The sequence below is a fragment of the Trichomonas vaginalis genome, chromosome IV, assembly GCF_026262505.1.
Source record: "Trichomonas vaginalis G3 chromosome IV, whole genome shotgun sequence".
Taxonomy (NCBI): domain Eukaryota; phylum Parabasalia; order Trichomonadida; family Trichomonadidae; genus Trichomonas; species Trichomonas vaginalis.
The window spans coordinates 19,804,021-19,818,791 of record NC_067206.1 but is presented as its reverse complement, the minus strand read 5'-3'; the positions used below and the strand labels follow the sequence as shown (position 1 = coordinate 19,818,791).

Sequence of the window (14,771 nt, the reverse complement as noted above, 5' to 3'; positions counted from 1 at the left end):
TTGAATCTTAACGTCTGAATCTTGAACATCACAAAGAATGGCGATAATGTGAATTAATGATTCATAAGGTAAAATAATTAAACCGGATTGGTCAATTAAATTTATTATTGAATCATAATTATCAGTTATTATATCACGGTAAATTTTCATTAATTCAGAATTAATGTCTATTTTATATGGGTTCTCGATGTTTGATGAAAGAGGTGGGGGGTATGTTGGATAAGTGGGAATTTCAACAGGTTCTTTACCGGGTTCAGATAAAATGATTGGGTCTCCATTCTCATGGTTTTTCTTCATTCTCCTCATTCTTCGGTAAGTCACGAGTTAATAAATTTGGTTGAGTTGCTGACCTTGTTAATTCAGGGCTAACATTAACTTTAACATTTTGAATAATTCGTGATTTATCATCATTTACGTTATAACCAACCGTAATCTCTGCTTTTGTGTTAGTGTTCTTTTGACTAGTGAAACGTCTTCTCATTTATAATCGAATAAAAAATATATTTAAACTTTTATTTTGCTGGAACTTTTGAATCTATTATTCCCTGTATTTGTTCATGAAGTTGATTTTTAGCTGTTTCATCGAAATTAATAGACCGAATATATTCATTAATTGCATTCTTATAATCATCTGATTTCTCAAATTTTCTTTTATCTGATTCCTTAACTAAATCATAAGTTAAACCTCGTTGCTGATATAATGGTTTCTTAATTAAATCTTTGAATGCTTGAGATAAAGCACCTGATGCAATTCTTGCTACTATAATTGGTTGGAATTGCTGTTTAAGTTCATCTTTAACATTTGCGAAAACTGGATCGAATAAAGCAACTTTAAAGAATTTCTTAGCTGAAATTTCAGGTCTAATATTTGCATATTGACCATCAAACTGGTTAGAATATCGTGGTAATCCATCTGGTCCCTCTTCAATAGCATTTAATTCTTCATTGAAATAAGAATATGGATTATGACGGTATGAATTAATTGGACCATTTTCACCTTCTCCAATGTATTGTTTAACAGCTTTTCCATTTTCATCAAATTGCATAGGATAACGTTCATTATATGCTTTACGTTTAGGATAATCGGATATAGTTAATTTATAACCATTTATGACTTTAATATTACCTTGACCATCAGTAATGAAAACTTCATTTATACCATCAGGTTTTCCATTTGGACCCGTAATGTCTGCTTCGTGTGCTTCCCAATTTGGACCTTGACGTTTGGCATATGCTTGAGCTTCTGGTAATGTTAAAACGTTTCTCATTTGTTTAACATCTTTTTGAAGACCAGCAACAATATGAACTAATTCTTTCATTCCATCAGGAACTTTCATAGTTCTATTATATGCACCCCTTTTGTTTGTCCCTTGTTTTAATGGAACCTGTAGAAGATTTGCTATTTCTGTCATGTTTAATTATAAATAAAAAATAAAAATTAATTATAAAAAGTTAATCAAATTTAACACCTCCTTTATTTAAATCAACTATTATTTTTCCATGTTCACCTAATTGCTAATATTGTGTGTAAAGTTCATTAATGCTCATTGGTAAATTCACTTGATAAAGCATAACGTTCAACTGTTGACGACTAAACCCACTGAAAATGAAAAGTGTTGATAGATTTGATTTAATGTTTGTGCTTAATGCTTTGAAATATTGAACAGCCATAAAGAATGAACACTGAATGTGTCGACATTGAGTTAATAACTGATTAAAATATGATTTCTCATTTGTTATTAGTTTTGATTTCACTGCATCATCTAGAAAAATGATTGAATGCAAAAATTCTCTATCAAAATTTGAAATAGAAAGTGTTTCAAATAATTCATCCCGTTGTTTATCAATAATTTTATCCTCTAATCCTTGCTTCTTGATTGTATTATATAATTCTTTATACATTAAAAAGTTTTTTAAATAATCTTCTGCTTCTTCTTGTGATAAATAAATAATTGGAATTTTGATTAAATGCTTTAAAGATTCAAATGTATCATCTGAAGGTGAACCTGAACGGTTGATATAAATTAACACATGTGAATGGGGGGAAGTGTTAGCAATAATGATAATTTGTTTTAATATCGTTAATGTTTTACCTTTATTTTGTTTACCAATTGCTGCAGTGATTGAATTTAAGTAACATTCAGAATATGGAATTTTCATTAATTTTTCCTTAGATAGAGCATTTCTATTATCACTCAATGCTTCATTAATCATATCATCTACGTATGTATTATATACTCCTGCTAATTCTTCATAAGGGGTGGATGAATTTAAATCCATTTAATCAAAAATAAATTTATAATTTTAAACATTTCTATTCATCAATATTTCATCATATGAACTTCTATACTGCGGTGGTGTACCTGTTGGATGATATTTCAAACCTTCATCCGGTGTCCATGTCCAATATGTAGTCCTAGTAAACCAAACCTGAGGAGGATTTGTCACCTTTGAACAGTAAGTGTCATTTTCACCCTGAATGATTGGATAAGCTTTCACTTGTACTGTAACTTGTGAGTTGAAAGTTTCTAATCCATCAAAGAATATACCCGCTCCATCACGTTGAACTGGAATAGTGCATAAGAATGAAGTTTGGTCTTTCCATGTTCTAGCTAATGGTGTGCCATCATCATCATTCAGTGGTCTAGTTAATGAGTCCTCGTATTCTTCCGTGCATTCATTCACTCCATCTAAATCAGAAGCTTGAAGCATACGTGTAAAGAATATGTCACCCACTGTGGTCATCGCTTGATCGGGGAAGTTTCTGGAATCTATAGTGACCTGAAGACCTCGAAGCATTGATTTTCTAAAACTGTTCTTTGCATTGCATTCTTCGGAAATGCTAACACAACATCTGTAACATTATGAAGAGCGTATGAGAAATCTGAGCTAATACCTTCAGGAGTGATGCAACCTCCATTTAGTGAACGAACGTCAATATGTTGAGCTGGAATCATGAATGGATCTTCCTTACTAAATAAACGTGGTATTGCTTTAACTGATTCTTCAATTAAACCGTATCCTGGTGTAATGCATTTATCCTCTAAAACTTCCATCTTTGTGCATGAAATAATAACGTCATCAACTGTTGCGTCAGCAGATGTAGCGGCTAAGCTTGTAATTAATTTGGCAGAAAGTCCGATTTGTTGGAATTTGCGATCATATTTATAAACATGATTCATAATCTTTTCATAATTTTCATCAGTTATCTTTTCATAAACGTAATTTTGTAAATCAGCAACTCTTAACGGGTCAACCTGACAAAATACTAAAGTATCCCTGAAAACATAATATTTAAGAATGATATCACCAAATGATTTAGGATAATCATCGATATAGATCCAAGGTGATGTGATTTTTGCATCCCTGGGATGGACGATACACCCAAAGTGTCACCTTTTTGGGATAACATGAATTTTAAATATCATGAGAGTTCTGCAAACCATATGCACAATATCTATTCAGCCTGACTTCTTGTATATATGAGTTAGACTTCTTAAATATTGTGCTTGGGGCGATATAAGCATTTCCGAGATTACCATCGTGCTCTATAGTATGCTACTTCTCCCTGGTTCTAGCTCAGTTCCAAGGATATTGGCGTTCAAGGATTTGGCAAGGTCCTTCCGAAGTCTCTCATTCGATGAGAGATTTCGGAAGAATCTTGCCTTAAAGTACTCCAACTCTTGTTCTTTTGTTCCTAAATAGTGAGAAAAGTTATTTGACTACTTAAGGTAGAGATTATCCGAGGTCCCTCATTTGATGAGAGGCCTCGGATAATCTCTGCCTTAAAATTGTACACTTGTAGTCCATGAGAGTGTAAGTATACATTGATAGGACAGCTTTCTTCTGAAGTCTTAGATTTGATGAGAACCTCAGAAGAAAACTGTCCTATTTTATAGTAAAAGGAGTTTCAGGAGCTCCAAAGCTCCCTTTCGTAAGGATTAGGAGCTTTGGAGCTCCTGGTTCGTAGATGTTTCGCATCTTTCATCAGCAAAGGACATTTACCATCTGGGACTCTGTTGATGGAGACTCAGGAGCTCAAAGCTCCCTTTAGTAAGGATTAGAAGCTTTGAAGCTCCTGGTTCGTAGACGTGTTTCGCATCTTTCATCAGAAGAGGCCCAAATGGTAAATAGCCTCTGCTGATGAGCTTCAGGAGCTCCAAGGCTCCCTCTCGTAACGATTAGGAGCTTTGTAGCTCCTGAATGTAAGGTAGGATTGCTCTGATCTCTAATCAGTAGATGCCATGCCTCATTATGAACTCTACTGACAAGAGATCAAGAGCTCCAAGGACTCCCTTTTTAGTTAGTGGCGTTCTCACCATTTAGTAGGATTGCTGATCCTACTAATGAAGTGATCACTTAGTATACGTTTTGAATAAATTGAATTTTTTTTAGAATTTAGTATTTTTTATAGACATCACATGTATATTATAAATACATAAATATATTCTTTAATTCAAAAAATTCAATTCGGTTTTGGGATGGGTATCCCAGCCCCAAGTATTCAATTTTATTCAATTTTTAAAGAATTTTGGGTTGGGATGCCCAGACCAAAACAAGCTTTATATTTTGATGTGTAGATACGTATGTGTGCATCATTGTTGTGTTATATATTATGTTTTTAATGAAAAAAAAATCTGATTCAAAAAAAATTATCACTAATTAGTTGATAATATAAAGAAAAAATAGATAAATTGTATGTTTTGAGAGTATTTATCCACATTCACTCATATGAATTTCATTAAATAGTGTCTTTTTACTCCCAAATTTATTTTGAATTATTGAAATCAAAGAAAAAAAATCAGAAAAATTTCTCGATATTTTTATTTTCAAAAAAAATTTGGATTTTATATTGAAAACTGACACTGGGAGGACGATAGGGCTGGGATTGGAGATACCCCCCTCACTTGGGAAAAATACGGATCTATAATCATCGAACGCCTGAAATGCTAACAAATCATTTACCGGAATAATCATATCAAAAGTGATATCAACTTCTTTATTTGCGTTCTTGAAAACTTCTGAAGGGTCAATATATTTACCACATACTGAGTTATCATATTTTTGAACATTATTATATAACGAATGAACAAACTTTTTAACTTTCCTTTCTGATTTTGGTTTATATGTTGCAAATGCAAAAGATTCACGGGCGCAATCCATCTGAAGATAACCTGCATCACCTCTTTCGGTTTCTACTTCTAATTGTTTAATGCTTTGATTTGATGATTTGTAACCAACGAATAAACGCATGCATTTAAAAGCGGCATCACATGTGAAAGCTTTATTTGAAACTAGAGTTGCTTTAACTTTGCGTTTAATATATGTGTCACCTAATTGGTTCACATCATGAGCCGGATTTGTAATTCTTAAATGAGTTTGTTTATCATCAAAATATGGAGCATCAGAGTCATAGCATGAACTTTCAAGTTCTCTATAATATCTTCTACCGTCATTCTTTGCGAATATTTCATTTATCTTTTCGAATGAATGAAATACATTTCCATTAATTGGTTTAGTGTTTGGCACCAAATAGTTAGTCGTCATTTATTAATAAATAAAAAATCAAAATTAAAAGATGAAAATGAATTTTTAATTTTAATGAAATAATCAACTATGGCTGCAGGTATATTTAAGAAACTGTGGGATAGAGTAAAAAGAGGAGCGAGTAAAGTTTGGGAAACATTGAAGAAGGGGGCAAATTGGATATTTAAGAATAAAGAAGCAATTAGTGACGTTGCTGAATCAATAACACCAAAAGCTGCCCCAATAAGAGAAATTTTAAATAAAGGAGAAAAAGTTTATCAAAGACTACAACCAATACTAAGATAAAAATAATATTTATTTATTTTTCCACTATCTACCTCCTATTTTATTAAGTATTCCTTCAGCTATTCCACCAATTGCGTTACCTGCTTGTGCTCCCATCGCCGGATTACCTGCTTTAGTACCTAATACTCCACCTATGATAGTTCCTGCCGTTTTCGCTACTGGTGCCAAAAAGTTTGCAACGGGTTTAATAATCTTTTTATAAACCCAACCCGCAGCTTTCTTAATTCCATCCCATATTTTTTTAAAGAATCCTGCCGCCATTTCTGATTTAATATTAATTAAAAAATATATTTCATCACTTATATTCTAACTTTTATTTAATGATAAATGAAACCGATTTTAAAAATAAATGAAACAGAGGAGGAAGAAATAAATGAAAGTGAAAATGTTAAACAAAAAATAAACATTGTTAAACCAATTACTGAAATAAAAATTTTTTCATCTGTTGAAGAATTTAATGACTATTATGCTAATAATAAAAAATTATTTGAAGAATTGACAACGTGTAAATTGAATAAAATGTTTAAAGTTGATGGATTCAAAATTTCAAAAATAAAAGGAGTGGTTAGTTTGAAATCTATTCCTCAATCAAGAATCACCTCATTAATGAAAATAGATGATTTAACAAAAAGAATAGAAATTATTGAAGAAAGAATGAATCAAATAATTGATTTCATAAATTCAAATAATCATTAGTTTCTTAAAGTTCAATGTTGAACTCAATCATTAGTTTTAAAGTTTATTTTTCATTCATATTCATTTAATAATTCACAATCTTCATTTTTAAATTGAAGTTTAATCCATTCAGGATTTAAACAATGTTTAATTAATCGCGGAATATCTGACATCATCTATATATATAGCTTCTTTTATAAAAGATAAAAAATAAATTATTTTAAAATTAATGTTTATTTTTTAATGATTTACATTTGGGCTGAGTGTAAATGTCTTACAATTTTGAAAATTTTTTAAATCTTGATTTATTCAAAAACGTAAGAATAAAAACCGTAAGAATCATACATTTTTTACTTCATATGTTAAAAAAAATGATACAAAATCGTTCAATATTGTAAGAATTCTTACGTTTACAAAAAAAGTCACTAAACCCTTCCACATATACTACTATGCAAATTTTGAGAGAGCGACTAAGCTTTTTAGATTAAACATGTAGTACTCAGAATAATGATGTAAGGTACAATAATAAAAATCTGGAATACGCATATTGGAGGAGATATTAAACTTTGAAGCCTTAATATTTATCAACTGAGATACTCTTCATAATTTGCCATTTTCTGACATAGAAAGATGTCATTGTATGAGTATTTTTGCAATTATATTAGCAATTGCAAAATGATTAACATTAATAGATTTAACTTTTGATTAATGTCGTTTAATTATTGCAGAATACAACATTTTAGTTAGAACCTACTCATCAGTTGATAGGAAGTCTCAAATTCTTTATGAAATCTATATGAAATTGAAGAAATCTTGTTGCATGCTAAGATCAGTCATAATGTAAACCTCTCAATTTTATTGTCGTGGGAAGTATCTCAATTCCTTCAAAAAAATTGAAAAACTATTTAATTTTAAAAATATAATACTTTTAATTAGTTAATTAATTGGAGATATTTTTTAAAAATCACTTTTGATAATACTTTTGAGAACTTTAATTAAAAAAATATATTCAAAAATATACAGGATATCAAGAGGGAATTGTTCCTTATGAGGTATATAGTTATGATGTATACCTCATAAGGAACAATTCCCTCCTTAAAATGAGAAAACTTGTTCGAAATTGTTTATCATTTCGAACAAGTTTTCTCGTTTTTAATAAGAAACTAAAGGCTATGAGGCACTGATTATATTTAGTGCCTCACAGCCTTTAGTTTCTAATAGATAGCTGGGAAACTTTCTCCAAATGATAAGTTATTCAGAGAAGTTTCCCAGCTATCAAGAGGGAATTGTTCCTTATGAGGTATATAGTTATAATGTATACCTCATAAGGAACAATTCCCTCCTTAAAATCGTAGACATTTTTATACTTATTAATCAACCATTCAAAATCATATTCCTCTGAAAAGTTATTTTATTAAAAATTTAGAATTTTAATAAATATAGAGTTTGAATTTCATACAATACCTATATATTTTCAATAATGGAATTTGAAAACCATTCTCAAAAGTTCTCAGAAAACCTTTTTTCATTAATTTTAAGAAATCTGAGTATTAAATTAAGTGATAAATTCGTTTGACACTACTTTAATTTTTAAATTCAAAAAATTATATGTGCTTCTTAAAATGACTCAAAAAAATTTTATTATAAAATAATATATAATATTAAAAATCCCACAACATTTTTTTTACTTTACATAATCGTACTTCCTCGACGATTAATTTCCACTCAATTCCTATCGTTGACCGAACTTAGCATGCAACAATCTTAACTATATTTCGTAAAAAACTAAATACTTCTATAGAGGAAATTAATTTTCCAAATAATGACATTTTTAGGGGGTGGTAAATTTATAACTTTTTTTGTTGAAAAATTATGAGTGATAAAGTTAAGAAGACTTTTGTATTTTCATTTCTTGCTGAAAGAATTACATTAGAATTCCCTAAGGATACACTTGTTTCAAGTATTAAAAACGAAATCGTAAAAGAAAAGAAAGAATTTGAAAATATGACGTTCGAATACATAGAAAACGCAGTTATTGTTAACCAATCAAAACGAGTAGATGAGGTTGGTGATATTCTATATACATCAGTATCAATTCCCATTAAATTAATTCTAAAAACAAAAGAAATCCCAGTTTTACTGAAGCCATGGCAAACAAGTGACGACTTAGAGCAAATACTTCTCCGAACAGAGACATTTAGCTCGGATACAGTTATAGAATTCGAATTTAAAGGAAAAATTATTGAATCAATTCCAGCAATGGAGCTTAAAAACGCCGAAATCCATGTCAAAACAGATGTTGCCCAGCTTGTGAAATTGAGGAAAGAGGGTTATTCCGACGAATTAGCTACAAAAGCACTAAATCTTACAAAATGGAACACAAGAGAAGCCAGAGTTATCCTTAAGAACAAATTATTAGAGGATGAAGCTCTCCTTTCAGAAATCCTTAACTCCTTTGAATCATTAAGCGCAGCATTACTTAAATTGAGTTCATTTGGAAATTCAATCAAAGAATCATTTCAAGAATACAAGAAATCCCTTGAAAACGCGGCCAAAGAGGCTGAAATGAAGGTCTTCGATGGTTTAATCGATTCTTACGCAAGAACTCATGATTTTAATCAAATTTTCAAAACAGATTCCCACAAAAAACTGGCTTTGGAGTATGGATTCGTTGAAAACCAAGTAATAGAGCAGAGATGGAAGGATAACAAGGCGAAACATCCATTTTTGGTCTCAATTTCCGCAGCATTATTTTATAATAACTCAGACTATATAGTAAACATCGATTCTACGCCTCTTTCCGGCTTGAACGTCACTGAAATCAAGAACCAAGCAATAAAAGAAGGCATTTTACAGCAAAAAACAGTTTATCCAGAATATACCAACAAAGAAAACGTCCAACAGATCATGGAAATAGGTTTTAACATGAACACGGCCATGAGAGCCCTCATTGCTTGTAAGGGTTCCATAGAAAGAGCCGTAGATTCAATTATTAACCAAGAATTAGAGAATATTGAGCGAAGTAGAGGTCTAAATCCCAATCCAACGATCACAACAGCCAATATTTTAACTAATATTCGTGTTGGCGATGCTCTAACTCTGTTGCAACAGTCACAGAAAGATTCATCAAAGTTTTTGGAGTTTCTAAAGTACTTGAAACTGAAGAATCCAGAGTTTTACATGTATCCTGACTTGTTCGCTGCTTGTTTGGGAATTCCGAAGCCTGTTCCTGTGGAAGATATCGTAAAATATGGAATTTCTAACGGTTTTATCACTGGAAAGAAATTTTTCGAACTGAACAACTCTTTCGGCAGAGATATCGAAGCCATGGACCCAGAGAAAGCTGCGGAACTGCTCTCTGTAATAGGTGACTTCGATCCAAACGCATCTGTGTTCTTATTAGAAGCATACGGCAATGACGTGCAGAAGGTTTTGGCCCAGTTAGACGAAGAAGCTCACTAAAAATTCTGTTTTTATAATAAATCACTTTTTAATTTTTTATTTTTTTATAAGTGCAGGAAAAACCCGTCACCAGATGATCTAAGTGTTTTAATCTTTTGTTTCACCAGATGGGATATTCTTACTTAGTTCAGCGGTCCTATCTCATGTTTTTGGTTACAAACATATAATTATATTCTATGTCAGTGATTCAGCTGAGGTTGAGAGTTCAATTTACTTAATTTCTCTTTTAATATCAAATATCATGCTTTGAGAATTATCAATAATTTCTAATAGCTCGAATTATTATCTCTTGAATAAACTTCACATAGTGTGTGCCAGCATTTTGTTCAGGACTTGAAACGTTATGGTAAATTACAAATTTGGATCGGTAAGGGCCAAAAAAAAGTTAAATACTATTTTAATAGTACACCAATGTTTGGTGAACCTTATTTCGTTAATTGGCTTTCATCAGAAGTTGATATTAAAAACTTTCATTTGTTCTCCTGAAGTCCAAAAAATTCGAGAATTCCAAATATATTTCTGAGATTTTTTTTTGTTTTTATCATCTTTCATACATTATGTAATGATGGACTTCACAAGCACTCGGTAAATAAACACGTGGAATAAAAACAATATTCATTAGAATATCTTTTATATGTTTATTTCAGATAAAAAAATTATAAAATATATATTTATGAAATTTGCTGAATTCGAACAAAAACTCTGTTGATATGACGTTTTTGTTTTGTCGTGATATTTCTGAGCTGAATTGCTTGTTTGAGAACTTCAATAACATTTGATTGAGCAATTGCTCTTAATCCTGTTGTTGTTCCTGTTGACACATCAATTAATTTGACTAATCTCCACCAATACTTCGTTCCGAAGAATGTTTCCGCTTTATTGAAGAGTTCTACCAAAGCATTTGTGTCATTGAAATAATCTCTTGCTTCCAGAATTCCAAATATCTTTGTCAACAATCTCAAAATCAAAAGTCTGTGAGATCCATCTGCTAAATCCAACATTTTAATCAAATATCCAATATTTGGAGCAATGTTTATAGCAGCGATCGGACAGACAATCAATGAACTGAGCATTAACAGAGGATAAGGAGCCAAAGATGTATTTGCCAATGATTGGATTGATATCTGAATTGCTGCCAAAGCTGTTTCAGACATTGGATACGTAACGACATAAGTCGAGAAAGCTTTGAATCCAAGTAATTTGATTTCTGGAGTGTTCGAACACATGAAATTTCCTGCCAATTGAGGAATCTGATTTGATTGAAGGAAAGCAGCTCCATCGTATGTCATCGATATTGTTCCAAACAATCTCAATGCGTATGGTGTTAGTCTGAACTCAGAAGACAAGCAGTAATACATGTATTGGAAGAGATTTTGGTTGAGTAGCTTGAGATAATCTTCTCCTTCAATTGATGCGTAAAAGAAGATTAAACAAGAAGCAGCCAAAGCAGATACAGCTTCATCTTTCGGATTTAATAGTTCTGTCAATCTTTCTCCAGAATCTAAGAAGGAATATCTTGTTTTCTCATTCATTAAGAAGTAGTATTTAACTTTCAAAGCAATCAAAACAACTCTGATTTCTGGATTTTCAAGACATTTCTTGATGAATTCTGCATATTTTGCGAGAATAACAGGAGAAAGATCTGGTTTCACGAAAGTATGTGTTGTTGCTGCAACAAAATGAACAACTTCATCTCCACTTAAACATGTCAATGTTTTAAGTAACAAATTTGCAAATTCTAGCAAAATCTTTTCATTCAAAGGAACTTTCAACAAAGAAAGGAATGAATGAAAAACTCTTTTTCTGTCATTCTCATTTAATTCAGGAATTCTTGGATCTTTTGTTGTAAATAATTGCAGAAAACTCATGAAACCACCAGCAGCAATGAACTCTGACTCAAGTTTTCCTGTGATGATTAGATGAGTAACGATTATGATTGTTTTTGAAAGAATTCCACCCCCAGGAATTAAGTTTGCAATTGATGGTCCAAATATTGAAATAAACAACTTTGGATTATCGCATTTTGAAATTAATTGCTGGAAGATATCAACAGCCATTGTTCTATGATTCATGTTTCCTGCCTGTAAGAAAGCAGCTAATTTTGAGATTATTGCTTCATTGATTGGAATTTCAACACCATCTTTTGTTGCACAAGTTACTAGATTAAGAACATCAAACATCGATGTATCACCGATTTTCTGGAATGATGAAAAGATCGCATTGTATGTTGAAGAAATATCAACTTTTGCAATTTGCATTTTATGGAAAACTGCATAGATTTTTGCAGCAATTACAGGTGATGTTGTATTAGAAAGAATTATTGTTAATCTACTGATTAAATCAGATTTCGTGAATTCTCTGCACCATTCAGGATTCTCTGCAAGATCACAGATTAAACTGATAACAGGCTCATTGTCTTCGTTCTTGAGCATCTCAATGAGAGTTGGAATTAATGCTTCATTTGGTTTGTTCAAATCAATCATGTTGAGAAGTTTGACTTCACTTGGAGTTGTTTCAACTCTCGCGGATTGAGTTCTGTTTTGGAATTTCAACTCATTACTGTGTGTTGGAGAATTCTTGACTCTTGGATTGTAAATTCTGCCTGAGTTCTGGTGATCTTTGCCACTTGATAACTCAATAATTCCGGAAACAAGTGGATCATTACCAAATCTTGTTAGATAAGCTTGAACTTCAGACATATGAGTACCTGGAAATACAACTTCTCCGCAAGCAATAGCGCTGGCAACTGTTTCCATTGAAGGTCTTCTGTTTGGATCTTGTTCCCAACATAATTTAATCATCTTCGTAATTTTTGGAGGAGCAACATTAGGAATGACTGGACGATGTGAATTTCCTACAACATCTGAGGCGACCTGCATCTGGGTTAGACCGCGGAAAGGAACTTCTCCAGTTAAGATTTCCCATAATAAGATACCATAAGAGTAAACATCACATTTCTCTGTATACATTTGATTACTAATAACTTCTGGTGCTTCCCATTGTGCGGTTCCAATTCCTCCTGTCATTAATTCTTGATGCAATAATTTTCTAGACATACCGAAATCGCAGATCTTCGGATAGTCATCAGCATCAAGTAAAATGTTGAGAGACTTGATATCTCTATGAATATAATCCAATTTGTGCATATATGATAATGCAATTGCGCATCCTAATGCAATAATTGTTTTCTTTGTAGGTTCGAGCTTTGTTTGTGAGTGAATACGTTTAAACAAACAATCTTTTGGCATAAATTCAGTAGCGATATAAAATGGAGCTTCAAGACAAACACCAACAAGTTCAAGAATAGCAAAGTTCTTAAGTTTCGACTGAATTTCGATTTCTCGTTTGAATGATTTGAATAAACTCTCACTAATTTCATTATTATGTAAAATTTTGATGGCCACAACTTTTTGAGTGCTTTGCTGAATGCCTTCATATACATCTGCAAATCCGCCAGATCCAATCTTCTTTTTAAGGACAAAGTCTCTTTTTTGTAGATAAAATGAATCAGGTAATTCTAATCTTTGTCTAAGCATCTCTCCATTAAGAGATTTAGATATAGTATTGCAACTAGCCAACTCAGTGTTCAATTCTTTGAGTGCATTCTGGTATTCGCCTAATCTACACTGTAATAAAACAGTAAGTTGCGATGGAACTGATGGATCTTGCAAGATTCCTGAAATTTTCCGAATCATATCTTGTAAATCAGCTATATCATCTGTAATTTCTTGAGCTTTATCTTCAATAAAAGGTTCTTGTTTTAAAAATGGAAAATCACTGCAAACCTTATTAAATTCCTTGCAAAAGTTAGAGACGAACGATTTGACGTATTTTTCATTTGCAGTTGATACAAATTCAACGAAATGGGACGCATCAAGACATGCAAATAAATTTCTAAGATCACTGATGTATTTTAATAGATCTCTGAACCTTTGTATCTGTTGAGGTGATGGACTGTCTGACGGTATTTCGATTTGCCCCATTGATTTTTGGAAATTGCTTAATTGTTGGCAAAGGAAAGCCAATTTTGCACGATGACAATACACACTCCTATACATCTGGAATACACCAAAAATATCTGAATATATTGTTTGGAACCATTCCCCAAACGTGATATTCGCAATTCCAGACATTTTGAGAAGTATTTATATTTATTTTTAAATAAATTAAGAAATATTGTGTATAAATAGAATCATTATGCCAAGTAACAAGAGAGTTTAATTTTTTCTGACAAATAAAATTTATATTGAAAGCGAAATTGTATAACAATTCAATATTTGTGATAACAATTACAAAAATTTAGAAGATAGAAATTAAAAAATAATCTGCATCTTATTGATTGAACATAAAATTTTTGTAAATGATTTAACGTTTATTTATTGAGTAGGGGTAATTTTAGCTAAAAGTGACACACCCGTGAAGGGTGTGATTACCGATCGGTAATTTCGACAGTTTAGAATTTAAAATTTTTTATGGAACTGTTGCGAGTTTCATAAAGAATTTAAGGATACCCTTACATTGCGTAGTTAGAAAGAGAATATGATATTGTCATGATTGCTAAAGTTTTAGGCTCCAGAAATGAATATACATCAAACTGAAACAATTGATAAATTGAATGAACTTTTGAGAGGTTCTCAAATAAAAAAATTATCTAATTTTTTACAATATTACTATTATTTTATCCACATATGTATATATAGTAATTTGAGAAAACTTTTAGGAAAAAATAAGTTTAATAAAAATCTGAATTTTACTTGTTGTGGGATTGTTATTAATTGACACTCCAGACGTATTACTAATAG

The 14,771-nt window shown here is 31.5% G+C and overlaps 4 protein-coding genes and 1 pseudogene across 5 annotated transcripts, besides 5 other annotated features; 2 read left to right on the top strand and 3 right to left on the bottom strand.

Annotated features, from left to right (window-relative positions):
* Positions 1 to 2,879: part of a mobile genetic element that runs on past the window's edge.
* TVAGG3_0131000 (uncharacterized protein) lies at positions 513 to 1,268 on the bottom strand (the record flags this gene model as incomplete). Its single annotated transcript, XM_051223927.1, has 1 exon — positions 513 to 1,268. The coding sequence occupies one exon, from the start codon at positions 1,266 to 1,268 to the stop codon at positions 513 to 515; it is 756 nt and encodes a 251-aa protein (XP_051108913.1).
* Positions 1,453 to 2,280, bottom strand: TVAGG3_0130990 (annotated as a pseudogene). The gene has a single exon. A coding segment is annotated over exon 1 (828 nt).
* A 455-nt stretch (positions 2,880 to 3,334) lies between the features above and the next one.
* Positions 3,335 to 4,929: a mobile genetic element.
* Positions 4,930 to 5,616: 687 nt separating this feature from the next.
* TVAGG3_0130960 (uncharacterized protein) lies at positions 5,617 to 5,832 on the top strand (the record flags this gene model as incomplete). Its single annotated transcript, XM_001320495.1, has 1 exon — positions 5,617 to 5,832. One exon carries the CDS (start codon positions 5,617 to 5,619, stop codon positions 5,830 to 5,832), a length of 216 nt encoding a protein of 71 aa, XP_001320530.1.
* Positions 5,833 to 7,537: 1,705 nt separating this feature from the next.
* Positions 7,538 to 7,834: a mobile genetic element.
* Positions 7,835 to 8,353: 519 nt separating this feature from the next.
* Positions 8,354 to 9,969, top strand: TVAGG3_0130940 (NEDD8 ultimate buster-1 BS4 protein family; the record flags this gene model as incomplete). Its single annotated transcript, XM_001320496.2, has 1 exon — positions 8,380 to 9,969. One exon carries the CDS (start codon positions 8,380 to 8,382, stop codon positions 9,967 to 9,969), a length of 1,590 nt encoding a protein of 529 aa, XP_001320531.1.
* A 628-nt stretch (positions 9,970 to 10,597) lies between these two features.
* On the bottom strand, positions 10,598 to 14,156 carry TVAGG3_0130930 (protein kinase protein; the record flags this gene model as incomplete). Its single annotated transcript, XM_001320497.2, has 1 exon — positions 10,641 to 14,102. The coding sequence occupies one exon, from the start codon at positions 14,100 to 14,102 to the stop codon at positions 10,641 to 10,643; it is 3,462 nt and encodes a 1,153-aa protein (XP_001320532.1).
* A 194-nt stretch (positions 14,157 to 14,350) lies between these two features.
* Positions 14,351 to 14,380: a terminal%2Cinverted (terminal inverted repeat of MuDR-3_TvMULE3 transposon ID:TVAGG3_0130920).
* Positions 14,351 to 14,477: a mobile genetic element.
* The last annotated feature ends 294 nt before the right edge of the window (positions 14,478 to 14,771 follow it).